This window comes from Hemiscyllium ocellatum, chromosome 9 (genome assembly GCF_020745735.1).
Source record: "Hemiscyllium ocellatum isolate sHemOce1 chromosome 9, sHemOce1.pat.X.cur, whole genome shotgun sequence".
Lineage (NCBI taxonomy): Eukaryota > Metazoa > Chordata > Chondrichthyes > Orectolobiformes > Hemiscylliidae > Hemiscyllium > Hemiscyllium ocellatum.
Window position 1 is genome coordinate 50926691 of NC_083409.1, and position 15083 is coordinate 50941773.

Here is a 15083-nt window from a genome sequence, read left to right on the forward strand (position 1 = left end):
TTTTAACCCAATTTAAATAACGTATTTAACTGGTCTTGGTAACAGGAAAAGTAATTTTATCTTATTTATTATCTGCGGAGTAATGTGACTAGAGCAACAGTGTACTCCTCCAGCCTCCTGTCCTAACATTAGGAAGCTTGCAGAAAATCTTGGTCTGGTATGTGATTTCAGGAAAGGGATTCTCAAACATTGGGACAGCTTTGTGTACGATACAAATAGCGAGCAACAGGAAACAAGAAAGTACAAAGAAGAATATCTGGAGTAGAACAATGCTGCATTTAATAGATAGGTTGGAAAACATAAGGCCATCAACCAGTTTAAATGTGAGGATGAAAATTTTAAATTGGTGACAGGGAATCTGAGAGCCCAAGTCTCCCAAACTGACAAAAATAGAAAATAGTGGGTGAGCCACATACGTCGCTGACAGTAGGTTTTTTTTACAAGTGGAAGTATTGAGGGTTTAAGATAGAATGTTGGTTAGTAGAGTACTGCATTAGTAGAACCCAGGGATAGGATACACTCAAATTGTTTCAGTAGCAGATTGGCTGCAACAAGGAAGAAATATGCATGATATTGCGATGATGAAAGCAGATCTCTTTGTGCTGGAGATGATGCAAATTGAGAAGCTTGACATTTGGCACCTTCTGAGACCCACATAATGTTTGTCTAGTTCAGCCTGAGTGTAGGGGCACGTGGAAGAAAATTTGTAGCAAGAGTTTGTCGTTGAGGTCAAACACAACATCTTCAGTTTATTCAATATTTAAAGAAGGAATTCCCAGCTCTTTCAGTTGACAAAAATAAGTTAGAAGTATGCCAACAGACTGTATATTGCATAGCTTTTCCCCAGCCATTGGATAATGTTGCTCAGGCACAGCATCAGTACAGGAAGATGACAGGCTTGGCAGAGTCCAGAGGTAAGAAGTAAGACCCACTTTGTCCCTGATTGAAGGATTCTGGATTAGAGGTGCTGGAAAAGCACAGCAGTTCGGGCAGCATCCGAAAAGCAGTAAAATCGACGTTTCGGGCAAAAGCCCTTCATCAGGAATACAGGCAGAGTGCCTGATGGGCGGAGAGATAAATGAGAGGAGGGTGGGGGTGGGGAGAAAGTAGCATAGGAGTACAATAGGTGAGTGGGGGAGGGGATGAAGGTGATAGGTCAGGGAGGAGGGTGAGTGAATAGGTGGAAAAGAAGATAGGCAGGTAGGACAAGTCATGGGGACAGTGCTGAGCTGGAAGTTTGGAACTGGGGTGAGGTGGGGGAAGGGGAAATGAGGAAACTGGTGAAGTCCACATTGATGCCCTGGGGTTGAAGTGTTCCGAGGCGGAAGATGAGGCGTTCTTCCCCCAGGCGTCAGGTGGTGAAGGAGCGGTGGTGAAGGAGGCTCAGGACCTCAATGTCCTCGGCAGAGTGGGAGAGGGAGTTGAAATGTTGGGCCACGGGGCGGTGTGGTTGATTGGTGAGGGTGTCCCAGGGAAATTCCCTAAAGCGCTCTGCGAGGAGGCGTCCAGTCTCCCCAATGTAGAGGAGACCGCATCGGGAGCAACAGATACAATAAATGATATTAGTGGATGTGCAGGTAAAACCTTGATGGATGTGGAAGGCTCCTTTAGGGCCTTGGATGGAGGTGAGGGAGGAGGTGTGGGTGCAGGTTTTGCAATTCCTGCGGTGGCAGGGGAAGGTGCCAGACGGGAGGATGGGTTGTAGGGGGACATGGACCTGACCAGGTAGTCACAGAGGGAACGGTCTTTGATGAAGGCAGAAAGGGCTGGGAAGGGAAATACATCCCTGGGGGTGGGGTCCGCTTGGAGGTGGCAGAAATGTCCGCAGATGATTTGGTTTATGCGAAGGTTAGTAGGGTGGAAGGTGAGCACCAGGGGGTTCTGTCCTTGTTACAGTTGGAGGGGTGGGGTCTGAGGGCGGAGGTGCGGGATGTGGATGAGATGCGTTGGAGGGCATCTTTAACCACGTGGGAAGGGAAATTGCGGTCTCTAAAGAAGGAGGCCATCTGGTGTGTTCTGTGGTGGAACTGGTCCTCCTGGGAGCAGATAAGGCGGAGGAATTGGGAATATGGGATGGCATTTTTGCAAGAGGTAGAGTGGGAAGAGGAGTAGCTGAAAATGTGCTGCTGGTTAAAGCACAGCAGGTTAGGCAGCATCCAAGGAATAGGAAATTCGACGTTTCGGGCATAAGCCCTTCATCAGGAATGAGGAGAGTGTGCCATGCAGGCTAAGATAAAAGGTAGGGAGGAGGGACTTGGGGGAGGGGCGATGGAGATGTGATAGGTGGAAGGAGGTCAAGGTGAGGGTGATAGGCCGGAGTGGGGTGGGGGCGGAGAGGTCAGGAAGAAGATTGCAGGTTAGGAGGGCAGTGCTGAGTTGAGGGAACCGACTGAGACAAGGTGGGGGGAGGGGAAATGAGGAAACTGGAGAAATCTGAGTTCATTCCTTGTGGTTGGAGGGTTTCCAGGCGGAAGATGAGGCGCTCCTCCTCCAGCCGTCGTGTTGTTATGTTCTGCCGGTGGAGGAGTCCAAGGACCTGCATGTCCTCGGTGGAGTGGGAGGGAGAGTTAAAGTGTTGAGCCACGGGGTGGTTGGGTTGGTTGGTTCGGGCGTCCCCGAGGTGTTCCCTGAAGCGTTCTGCAAGTAAGCGGCCCATCTCCCCAATATAGAGGAGGCCACATCGGGTGCAGCGGATGCAATAGATGATGTGTGTGGAGGTACAGGTGAACTTGTGACGGATATGGAAGGATCCCTTGGGGCCTTGGAGGGAAGTGAGGGAGGAGGTGTGGGCGCAAGTTTTACATTTCCTGCGGTTGCAGGGGAAGGTGCCGGGAGTGGAGGTTGGGTTGGTGGGGGGTGTGGACCTGACGAGGGAGTCACGAAGGGAGTGGTCTTTGCGGAACGCTGATAGTGGAGGGGAGGGAAATATATTCCTGGTGGTGGGGTCCGTTTGGAGGTGGCGGAAATGATGGCGGATGATACGTTGTATACGGAGGTTGGTGGGATGGTAGGTGAGAACCAGTGGGGTTCTGTCTTGGTGGCGGTTGGAGGAGCGGGGCTCAAGGGCGGAGGAGCGGGAAGTGGAGGAGATGCGGTGGAGGGCATCGTCGATCATGTCTGGGGTGAATCTGCGGTCCTTGAAGAAGGAGGCCATCTGGGCTGTGCGGTGTTGGAACTGGTCCTCCTGGGAGCAGATGCGGCGGAGACGAAGGAATTGGGAATATGGGATGGAGTTTTTACAGGGGGCAGGGTGGGAGGAGGTGTAGTCCAGGTAGCTGTGGGAGTCAGTCGGTTTATAGTAGATGTCTGTGTTGAGTCGGTCGCCTGAGATAGAAATGGAAAGGTCTAGGAAGGGGAGGGAGGAGTCTGAGACAGTCCAGGTGAATTTGAGGTCGGGATGGAAGGTGTTAGTAAAGTTGATGAACTGTTCAACCTCCTCGTGGGAGCATGAGGCAGCGCCGATACAGTCATCGATGTAGCGGAGGAAAAGGTGGGGGGTGGTGCCAGTGTAGTTGCGGAAGATGGACGATTCCACATATCCTACGAAGAGACAGGCATAGCTGGGGCCCATGCGGGTGCCCATGGCAACTCCTTTAGTTTGGAGGAAGTGGGAGGATTGAAAAGAGAAGTTATTCAGGGTGAGGACCAGTTCAGTCAGTCGGAGGGTGTCAGTGGAAGGGTACTGGTTGGTGCGGCGGGAAAGGAAGAAGCGGAGGGCTCTGAGTCCTTTGTGATGGGGGATGGAGGTGTACAGGGACTGGATGTCCATCGTGAAAATAAGGCGTTGGGGACCGGGGAAGCGAAAATCTGGAGGAGGTGGAGGGCGTGGGTGGTGTCCCGAACGTAGTTGGGGAGTTCTTGGACTAAAGGGGACAGAACCGTGTCGAGGTATGCGGAGTAGAGGAGTAATCCAGTAGCTGTGGGAGTTGGTGGGTTTGTAAAAAATGTCGCTGTCAAATCGATCATCATTAATGGAGATGGAGAGGTCCAGGAAGGGGAGGGAGTGTCAGAGATGGTCCAAGTAAATTTAAGGTTAGGGTGGAATGTGTTGGTGAAGTTGATGAATTGCTCAACCTCCTCGCGGGAGCATGAAGTGGCACCAATGCAGTCATCAATATAGTGGAGGAAGAGGTGGGGAGTGGTGCCGATGTAATTCCAGAAGATGGACCATTCTACGTAGCCAACAAAGAGACAGCCGTAACTGAGGCCAATACGGGTGCCCATGGCTACCCCTTTGGTCTGGAGGAAGTGGGAGGATTCGAAACAGGAATTGTCAAGGGTGAGGACCAGTTCGGCCAAACACATGAGAAAGTCGGTGGAAGGGTACTTTTAGGGATGTCAGGAGAGGAAGAAACGGAGGGCTTGGAGCCTCTGGTCATAGCGGATGGAGGTGTAGAGGGACTGGATATCCATGGTGAAGATGAGGCATTGGGGGCCAGGAAAACGGAAGTCTTGGAGGAGGTGGAGGGCGTGGGTGGTGTCTCGAACGTATTTGGGGAGTTCCTGGACTGGGGGTGGGGGGGGCGGGAAATAGGACAGTGTCGAGGTAGGTAGAGATGGGTTCAGTGGGGCAGGAGCATGCTGAGACAATGGGTCGGCCAGGGTGGTCAGGCTTCACCACTATCAATGTATCTGTTTCGTTCCCGTATTCCCAATTCCTCCGCCTCTGCCATATCTGCTCCCAGGAGGACCAGTTCCACCACAGAACACACCAGAAGGCCTCCTTCTTTAGGGACCACAACTTCCCTTCCCACGTGGTTAAAGATGCCCTCCAACGCATCTCATCCACATCCCACACTTCCGCCCTCAGGCCCCAACCGTAACAAGGACAGAATCCCCCGGTGCTCATCTTCCACTCTACCAGCCTTCGCATAAACCAAATCATCCGCCAACATTTCCACCACCTCCAAGCGGACCCCACCACCAGGGATATATTTCCCTCCCCACCCCTTTCTGCCTTCCGCAAAGACCATTCCCTCCTTGACTACCTAGTCAGGTCCAATCCCCCCTACAACCCACCCTCCCGTCCTGGCACCTTCCCCTGCCACCGCAGGAATTGCAAAACCTGCGCCTACGCCTCCTCCCTCACCTCCATCCAAGGCCCTAAAGGAGCCTTCCACATCCAAAGTTTTACCTGCACATCCACTAATATCATTTATTGTATCCATTGCTCCTGATGCAGTCTCCTCTACATTGGGGAGACTGGATGCCTCCTCGCAGAGCATTTGAGGGAGCATCTCTGGGACACTTTCACCAATCAACCACACTGCCCTGTGGCCCAACATTTCAACTCCCCCTCCCACTCTACCGAGGACATGGAGGTCCTGAGCCTCCTTCACCGCCACTCCCTCAGCACCCGACGCCTGGGGGAAGAATGCCTCATCTTCCGCCTCGGAACACTTCAACCCCAGGGCATCAATGTGGACTTCAACAGTTTCCTCATTTCCCCTTCCCCCACCTCACCCCAGTTCCAAACTTCCAGCTCAGCATGTCCCCATGACTTGTCCTACCTGCCTATCCACTCCACCCTCCTCCCTGACCTAGCACATTCATCCCCTCCACACTCACCGATTGTACTCTATGCTACTTTTTCCCTACTCCCACCCTCCTCTCATTTGTCTCTCCACCCTTCAGGCACTCTACCTGTATTCCTGATGAAGGGATTTTGCCCGAAACATCGATTTTACTGCTCCTCGAATGCTGCCTGAACTGCTGTGCTTTTCCAGCACCTCTAATCCAGAATCTGTTTTCCAGCATCTGCAGTCATTGTTTTTACACCCGATTGAAGGGCCAGTAATAGATACCAAACAAAAGTAATTTTGCAGCATCATACATGAAGGAAAAGCATCAGAGGAGTTAATGTAGTCAACTGTATCAAAGACTGAACAGAAGTCAAGGAGAGCAGATTTACATGGTTACAGTCAGAAAGGATATTATATTTGGTTTTAAGACTTGTGACAGAAACAAATCTGTTTGACAACATTTATGTCTATCATTACAGGAAAGGTGGACAGAAATTTGGGGATGTGATTTTTTTCCACATTATAACATGTGAAAGTAAAGGAAATTTAGATCCTGATGGTAAAAATGAAAAAGCAGGGAAAAAAGTCAAAGGATATGCTTAAATCATAATGGGGGGAATTGGAGGGTGGTACAAATCAGAGATTATCTTTGCACTTCAAATTAATCCTAGATTCATGGCTGAGTTTGACAGAGCAAAGTGAACTTTGTGACATGCATGTGAAGTTGTCAGTCTGCATGTTGATTGAATGCAGAGACTAAACTTCTGATTAGTTTAGATAAAAAAAAGCTTCACTGCTCAAATATAGACATGGCATGGGAAGGTAACTTTCTCCTGACAAACAGAAACTTCTCATTGTGTTACCAAACACACTTACCTAGATTGTGCCACCCCAACATCATTATTCTCCACTATCTCAAAGTCAGACTGTATCCTCTCAGTGTTGTGATAACTTTGAAGGCCATTACACATTTGTAATGGGTCTTTTGACAAGTAAAAGGACAGCAACACTCAGGTTGTAAGTTTGCCCGCTGAACTCAGCAAACTTACAACTTGAACCTCAACCAGAACTACAACTCTTCTCAAAAATCGCAGATAGCAACACTTGCAGAAGAGACGCATATTGAAAAAAGGTGTTGTATGGGGAAACTTAAAACTAATTTATGCTTACTTTTTATAAGTACCTAAGAGTATACAGTTGCATAAGGGTAGACACACAAAATAGGAAATATACCAAAAATTGTTAACAAGCAGATGAGGGAAAGTGAAATTAAGGTTTAGCATGCAAATCTGACATTATCCCATCAGATATCAATTTCCCTCTCAAAAATATACAATACAATCAATAGAGCTGAGTGGGCATATAGCAGATGGCACTTTGAAACCAGATGAAATCCAGTTTCACACTCACCCCAAAAGGAATTGCAGAATGTTGTAAATGAAGTACCAATAAGTAAACGGTCAACTGTTTTTAAATTAAAAGGACAATCAAAATTTTCGACATGTCAATGAAGTTAATGACAAGCACTAACTAACTTTTATCATGTCATGTTAAATTCGTCTGGGACGAACTCCCTATCTATAAACTTGCGCCTTTCGCCGGAGAGCTGCCTCTACACCTGCCTCTCAGCTCCGTCCCCAGGATCAGGCCCTCAGACGGAGCTCTGCGGTCAGGCCATCAAACGAATTTTATCAGTTTTCCTAAAAAGACAAGCACTGGAAGACAAAATTCGCAAGTCTTCTCTGTGTTAAAAATGACTTGACACCCTAACAACAATTAAAGTAAGAATATACAAAGCCTCTCGATCATATGCCTACTTGACACAGTGTCCTCCTGGTGCAGGTCCCCTGCTTGCTGCTCCGCCATATTACCAAAAGCGTAGTTCAATATGCAGGGTAGAGGATCGACAATGCGCATGCACTTAGTTTGCTGTGAATCCTGGGAGTTGTAGTCCGGCTGTACCTGCCGGAAGGACTCTAAATCTCCCAGAACACTTCGTGAGCACCGTAGTTAACTACTTGAGAATAGCGGAAGTTTTGCTTTGGACAAAATACATTTCGCATGGTCTTGTTGGGAAGGTTTGGTGTACACGTTCTGTTTGATATATTTACGGTGAGTATAATTTTTGGTGATAATTTCCCAACAGAGCGGTAGATAATGCCAATCTGTGGTTGATAGGAAGGAGGCCTGAGCTCTTTGATTACACCCGCTGGTGTCTCCATGTCTGCAGACATCAGTGGGCATGCGCACAATTCCACAGTGCAGCTGGCCAGGTCGAATTTCTCCAACGTGAACCAGGGCTACACTTGGTACCCTGTGGCAAATTGGCTCATGCAACTATAAGACACTCTTAAGTTACTTGCCTAATCGATAGGAACCGCTAGCTAACACTCAGCGCTGTAGGAAGGAATACAGGTATCCTGGGGAGTAACCCACAGCTGATAACCATTCACAGGAACAAGAGGGCAAGCATTTGGCACCTAGAGCCTCTTTTGGCTTTCAGTACAACCATAGCTGAAACCTACCCCGTCTCATGCGCCTTTCACCCATACATTGTAATAATGTCGGTAACTGAAAATGTGTCAGTCTCTGCTTTGAAACTACCAATTGACTAGACATCAGTTGCTGTTTGTGGGGCTAGTTTCAAACTTGTTTCACTTTTGTTTTTTTTCTAATGCCACTACTGAAAAACCTGGTACTAATTGTTAGATGATGCCTTCCAGTCCTACCTCACAAAAGAACTGAAATCTTCAAATCATCCATTAACCTTTCAAATTCTGTGAAATACAGCCCTAGTTTCTACCATTTTCCCAAGTAAAGCCTTGCAATAGGTTTTGATAAATTCACACTGCTTTTTAAAATATGTACTTGTTTGTGTGATGACCAGATTGGCTCACATTGCTCCAATCAGAGTGTTATTTATAATGTAACATTTATTGCTGGTAAAAACCAAAAGAACCGCAGAAATAAATCAGAAATAAAAACAAAAGTTGCTGGAAAAACTCAGCAGGTCTGGCAACATCTGTGAAGAGAAATTCAAGCTAAGGTATCAGGTCCAATGACCTTTTCTCAAATGCCAGATCTGCTGAGCTTTTCCAGCAACTTCTATTTATCACTCGTATTCTGGTACTTTAGATATAATGTTCAACATGCCATTATTATTTGGATTATATACTGTACTTGTTTTTGATGGTTTATTGATCTTGTACTCTGAGCTCCTACTCTCTGGAACTCCACTATTTCTAGCTTTTTATTAGTCTAAAAAGGTAGAATGTTCTCTTCTTTTTAAATGACAAATCTGTGTACATTATTATCCTTTTTGCCATAATTTGCCATATCTTTGTATTTTTATCCTTCTGTCTACATTAGTGAGTGCCAATGTGTTTTTTTAAAATTCCATTATCAAAGTTGTTAAGACGTTGTGCTTAACAAGCCTTCTCCCACCAATTGATCCCCAGCCTGCTATTTCCCTATATTCTCTCGTTTTATGTATCTAGCTTTGCTTTTGCCCCCATCTAAAAATCTGTGTCTATAATGCCCTCCCAAGTATAATAGCTTTTTAAATCTTTACAGCTTCTTTCTCAGCATTTTTACTAAATGACTTCTCAACCTCCATCTCAATTCTTCTTTATCTTTCTCTTGGCTTCACTAACCTCTCACCTATCCTAAATCTCTTTTTCCTTGTAAAGTCCCGAACTCCTATTCATAACCATCCTCTAGATTTTGATTTGCACCTGTTCTTGCTAATCTGGTTGTTGTGATTATTGTGGTGATCCATAAACTAGAATACCAATTTACTGATCATCCCTTGAATGGTGAAATGATCAGACAAATTTTACTCTTTGTACTTATAACTCTAAACAGAGTGAATTAAAATTAAACACGAATTAACAAGCAAAACATGATAATTATGAACTATAAATGTCATATGGAATAGCAGATACAACAGAAAATCTCAACTATAATAAGTAGTCCACTCTGCCTGTATATTATGTTTCAGCCACACAGCTCATCCAACCAGAATTATAATGCCTTTCCGTCAAGGACTTGATCAGTTCACTGCAGGCAGTAGCCAACTTGTCGGATTCTTCTTTGTATATGCAGACCATATAGTCTTTGTATTTTTACTCCTTTCCTGTTGCTACTGTTTCCAGGTTGAGGATTGGCAGGACAAATTGATCAAATTTTCTTATCTAAAATTTATAATTGGTCCTTTATAATTAATACAGGTAGTTAAGTAAATACTGTGCTTCATCTGTGTATGTCTACAATGTCATCAACTTACTGGACTATATCTTGAGTACCGAGCTTGGTTCTGGATGCATTACCTTGAATAGAATATGTTGGCCATGGAGGGACTGCGGAATTGAATTAGCAGACTGACATCAGGATTCCAAAGGTCAAGCTGTGAGGAGAGATGATAAATACTGAAGTTGTGTTACCTGGAATTTAGAAAGTTAACAGATGACATCATCAAATTTACGGCAGTACGATAAAATAATTTCCACCCTTAGGAAGATAGGAAGCGTGTGCCTTGTCTGAAAATCAGAGGTGGGTTACAAAAGTAAGTTTGAGCACTTTTTCAATTGCAAAACATAGGTGTTTGAAACTCTTTTGTAATAGTAATTAAATTGTTGGAAAGATCATTAAACAAGATCTAATTTACAAATAGACTAGAGCGATCAAGTTGGAAAGGTTGTTCTAGAAGATGAAATGTTTTGTGTGCAGTACAGGCAGATCGTAACATACGAGATCCTACCGCTCATAGATGATTAAACAGAGGTGAGGCATACAAAGTTATGCTGCACAGGAGGTGCACAAAAATAAGATCATTGTTAGATTTGAAATTTGAGCGGTCCATTTAGCAGTCTGTTAAACTGGGGAATCAGTTGATGCTTGTTTTTAAGCTTTTGTATCTTCAGCCTGATGGAAGAAGTTAGAAGAGTGTATAACTGGGTTGGAAGTGGCTTCAATGTTGGCTGTCTTTCTGCAGCAACGAGAAGTGTGGATAGAATTGATGGATGGGAGGTTGGCTTGCTTGACGGCCTGGGCTAGCAATAAACAGAAGCCTATTAACAACTTTATGTAGTTCTTTCAGTCCTGGCCAGACCATTGCCATGTAGAATGCTTTTTGGATGTAGGCTTGCTCGCTGAGCTGGAAGGTTCATTTTCAGATGTTTCACCACCATACTAGGTCACGCGTTCAGTGAGCCTCTGGTGTAGCCTGCTTTCTATGTATATGTTTGAGTTTCCTTGGGTTGGTGATGTCATTTCCTGTTCTTTTTCTCAGGGGGTGGTAAATGGGAGGCAAAATCAGAGTAGTGCTGGAAAAGCACAGCAGGTCAGGCAGCATCTGAGGAACAGGAAAATCAACATTGCAGGCAAAAGTCCTTCATCGGCGTTATGGAGATCAGAGCCACTGGTGAGTAGTGGTTGAGGCATATTGCATGTGTTTTCTTTGGTACTGGGGATGATACCAGTCTTCTTGAAGCAGGTGCGGACTTCAGATTGTAGCAACGAGAGATTAAAGATGTCGGTGAATACTCCTGCAAACTGATCCACACTATCTTAGTGCATGGCCAGGGACTTCATCTGGGCTGGTCTCTTTCCTTGGGTTCAATCTCGGAAGACCAATCTGACGTTTGCAGCATTGACTAAGGGGACAGGTGTATCCTGGGGTGTTGGGGTAGTTGGCATCATTTCACTGCCATTCTACTCAAACCAAGCATAAATAGCTTTGAGTGTATCAGGGAGGGATGTGTTTTTGTCTGTTATTCTGTTCTGCATCATTTTGTATCCTGTTATGTCATGTAGGACTTGCCACAGGTGGCAGGTTTCCGTGTAGTTAGTTTGGGTCTCTAACTTAGTCCTGTACAGCCTCTTGGCATCTCTAGTGGCATTGCAGATATCATATCTGGATTTCCTGTATATGTCTGGATCGTCCAACGTCTGCAGTAGACGGTGGATCTCCCAGTTCATTCAAGGTTTCCAGTTGGGGATCATATGGATTGATGTCTTTGACACATAGTCATCTACACACTTGCTAACGAAGTGTGTGACTGGTGGCAGTTTTTACTCAGTAAATATTTGAATATGTACCAGTCTACCAATTCCAAGCAGTCCTGCAGATCCTCCTCTGCTGCTTCAGACCAGCACTGTACTACATCCTGTGCTGGGTCTTCACATTTCAACTTTCTGCTTGTAAGCTGGGTGGGTGAACACAGCGAAGTGACTTGATTTTCCGAAGTGTGGAGTATGGAGCGGTAGGCATCTTTGGTTGTGGAACAGTGCTCAAGGATGTTTGGCCCCTAGTGAGGCAGGAGATGTGTTGGTGGTATTTTGGTAGCACCCTTTTTGAGGTTGGCCTGGTTGAGGTCTCTGGCCATGATGAATAAGACCTCGGGGATTTTCATCTCCAGTGCAGTTGTAGCAATGTAAATTTAATCCAGACCATTCTTCACTTCTGTCTGGGGTAGTATAGAGACTGCTGTTAGGATTCTGAAGGTGACACGCATAATAATCAGATTGAATTCCATGTTAAGTTTGACAGTGACATTCTTCAGTTTCAGATTGTTTGTTTGAGGTTGATTTGGTAAATAAACTAAAATCTATGATATACAAGTAATAGGAACCATTTGAAGAAACAATTCAAAATATTCAAACAAAATATGTTCCATTAAAAAGCAACAACTCAACAAGAAAGCACCATTCATGACTTAGACAGAAAGTTCAGGAATTCATGAATTAAAAATGGATTTAAAAATTGACTTAGACTGCTGCAAAGAATAGTAATAAGTCTGAGGATTGTGATAGTTTTAGAAAGCAGCAAAGGGCTACCAATGGGTTGATGAAAGGAACAAAAGTAAAGTACAAATGTAAACTAAGCAGAAGAATACGACAGATTGTAAAAGCCTTTCTAAGTACATAAAAAGGAAGAGTAGCTAGAGTAAACATTGGTCTCTTAAAAGCAGAGAAAGAATTATGTTACATCACTGGGTAAACCTCCCCCACCCCCGCTTAATTTAAACCTGCAACACAGAAAAGATTTATTCCGTGCAGTAATCTGTGAAAATTCGAGATGCCAAGAACTAGTTAAAGTAAAAGTAACAACTTTATTCTCTGTTATACTTTAAGAAATAATTAACTAACAACTGTTTACAACTCCTTCATCTAACCAATTTTTCACTTTTCCTTTGATAATACTGACCTGATAAAAGCCCTGATTAAGATCTCCCAAAATTCAAATATTGAAACTAGCCAGACATCGAATCTTCTCTTTATATCTTCCTCTGTCTTCCTTTCTTCTTCTTTGGGATTTCTGTTTCACAGGTCACTGATTGATAAAGGTTTATGTTTTGGTCAGTCTGTACATGCTGATGGCTTGGCAATTCTCCCTCAACTGTTTAATTTTTCCCAGTCCTTTATCCCAAAGCATCCGATTGTTTCATTGGGTTTTAATATTGTCAAAAAACTAAATGGCGGCACGTGGCACAGTGGTTAGCACTGCTGCCTCACAGTGCCAGAGACCTGGATTAATTTCCTGCCTCAGGAAACTGTGTGGAGTTTGCACATTCTCCCCGTGTCTGCGTGGGTTTCCTCCGGGTGCTCCGGTTTCCTCCCACAGTGCAAAAATGTGCAGGTTAGGTGAATTGGCCATGCTAAATTTCCTGTAGTGTTAGGTAAAGGGGTAAAGGTATGGGAATGGGTCTGGGTGGGTTGCACTTCGGCTGGTCAGTGTAGACTTTTTTTTTAGATTACTTACAGTGTGGAAACAGGCCCTTCGGCCCAACAAGTCCACACCGACCCGCCGAAGCGCAACCCACCCATACCCCTACATATACCCCTTACCTAACACTACGGGCAATTTAGCAGGGCCAATTCACCTGACCCGCACATCTTTGGACTGTGGGAGGAAACCAGAGCACCCGGAGGAAACCCACGCAGACACGGGGAGAACGTGCAAACTCCACACAGTCAGTCGCCTGAGGTGGGAATTGAACCCAGGTCCCTGGCGCTGTGAGGCAGCAGTGCTAACCACTGTGCCACCGTGCCGCCCCTTGTTGGGCTGAAGGGCCTGTTTCCACAGTGTAAGTAAGTAATCTAAATTCAAACTTGATTGGAGTTTGGTATTTTGGGGTATAATTTAAACTGATTTGCTGAATTTGAATTTATTTTGTCATCTTCAGGCAACCCAGCTAATCTAGCTATTCGACCAAATGTTACATTTGTTACCTTAGTCAGAACACTTGGTGCTGTATCAGGTAGTTCTGCTACTTTTTAACTCTCTTAATAGTACGGTACCCCTTACACATTCATAGCAATTATTATGGTAATGAAAAACTTATCAGAGACACAAACATTTTGTGCCTGACTTCACAGTAGAACTTCACTTGCGTGTGGAATTAGAGGTGAACCTTCATTGGGGTAATTAATGTCAGCAGAAAGAAAGTAGTAAACTGAAGGAACTGTAACCTGATGGTCAACATTCTAGAGTCTTCAGAGATAGCTGCAGAGATTATGGCTGCAAGAGCTATGATTTTCAAAAATTCTCTCGATTCTGAAATCATTAAGCATATTGGAAATTAATACGTGTAACATACTGCAGAAAGGAGAGAGAAAGAAAATGGAACTACAGGCCATTTGGCCTAACATCAGTTCTCTGGAAAGTGATTTTTTATTAAAACTTCTGAATAACATAAATGCGCCAAAAAAAAGTAGTGTGATAAAAGTCATCTTGGTTATGTGAAATGAAATTTGACAAATTTGACTAACAAATGTTATATTTTTCAAGGATGTAATTAATAATGTGGACAACAGGGAATCAGAATATACCTTGATTTTCAAAAGGCATTTGATAAGATGCTACTCAAAAGATTAATATAAAGGAAAAGACATGTGGGTGTGGGGGACAATATTTTAGCATGAGTAAAGGAATAGTTTGTGGACAGAGTACAAACATTAGGGGCAGCACACGGTGGCTCAGTGGTTAGCACTGCTGCTTCTCAGTACCAGGGTCCCAGATTCGATTTCAGCCTCTGGTCTGGGCCATTCTCCTCGTGTCTGCGTGGGTTTCCTCTGGTTGCTCTGGCTTCCTCCCACAGTCCAAAGATGTGCCGGTCAGGTGAATTGGCCATGCTAACTTGCCCATAGTGTTAGGTGGATTAGTCAGAGTGAAATGGGTCTGGGTGGGTTACTCTTCGGAGGGTCGGTGTGGACTGGTTGGGTTGAAGGGCCTGTTTCCACACTGTAAGGAATCTAATCTGGTCTAAATGGAACATTTTCTAGTTGGAAAGGTAGGTGGAGTGAAAGCTGCAAGGAGACTGTGAAGTGAGGTAAGCAGATTAAGTTAGTGGATAACAAGATGACATTTGGAGTGTAATGTGGGAAAGTGAGAGATTCTCTTTACTTTGGTAATTAAAAAAAACAGAAAATATTTTAAAAAGCCTCAATTTTGTAATCACTGATGCCCTAATTGTCTTGAGTGTGTGCATGTAGAGAAAGAAATTAGGAGGACAAATGGCATTTTGACTTTTATTACAGGGTATTGGAATATAAAAATAA

At 44.7% G+C, this 15083-nt stretch overlaps 2 protein-coding genes across 6 annotated transcripts in view; one reads left to right on the forward strand and one right to left on the reverse strand.

Moving 5' to 3' along the window:
• trmt1l (tRNA methyltransferase 1-like) overlaps positions 1-7389 on the reverse strand; it is a 70741-nt gene extending 63352 nt beyond the window's left edge. For both annotated transcript variants that reach the window (XM_060829745.1, XM_060829744.1), the window contains exon 1: positions 7340-7389. In XM_060829745.1, the coding sequence (XP_060685728.1) occupies positions 7340-7388 (49 nt within the window). In that variant the 5' untranslated portion in view covers position 7389. The remainder of the gene's footprint in view (positions 1-7339) is intronic.
• Positions 7390-7502: 113 nt separating this feature from the next.
• swt1 (SWT1 RNA endoribonuclease homolog) overlaps positions 7503-15083 on the forward strand; it is a 140556-nt gene continuing 132975 nt past the window's right edge. For 3 of the 4 annotated variants that reach the window (XM_060829746.1, XM_060829749.1, XM_060829747.1), the window contains exons 1-2: positions 7503-7634; positions 10813-10944. In XM_060829746.1, coding sequence (XP_060685729.1) covers positions 10926-10944 — 19 coding nt within the window. In that variant the 5' untranslated portion in view covers positions 7503-7634; positions 10813-10925. The remainder of the gene's footprint in view (positions 7635-10812; positions 10945-15083) is intronic. The other variant, XM_060829748.1, reaches the window with a different exon arrangement.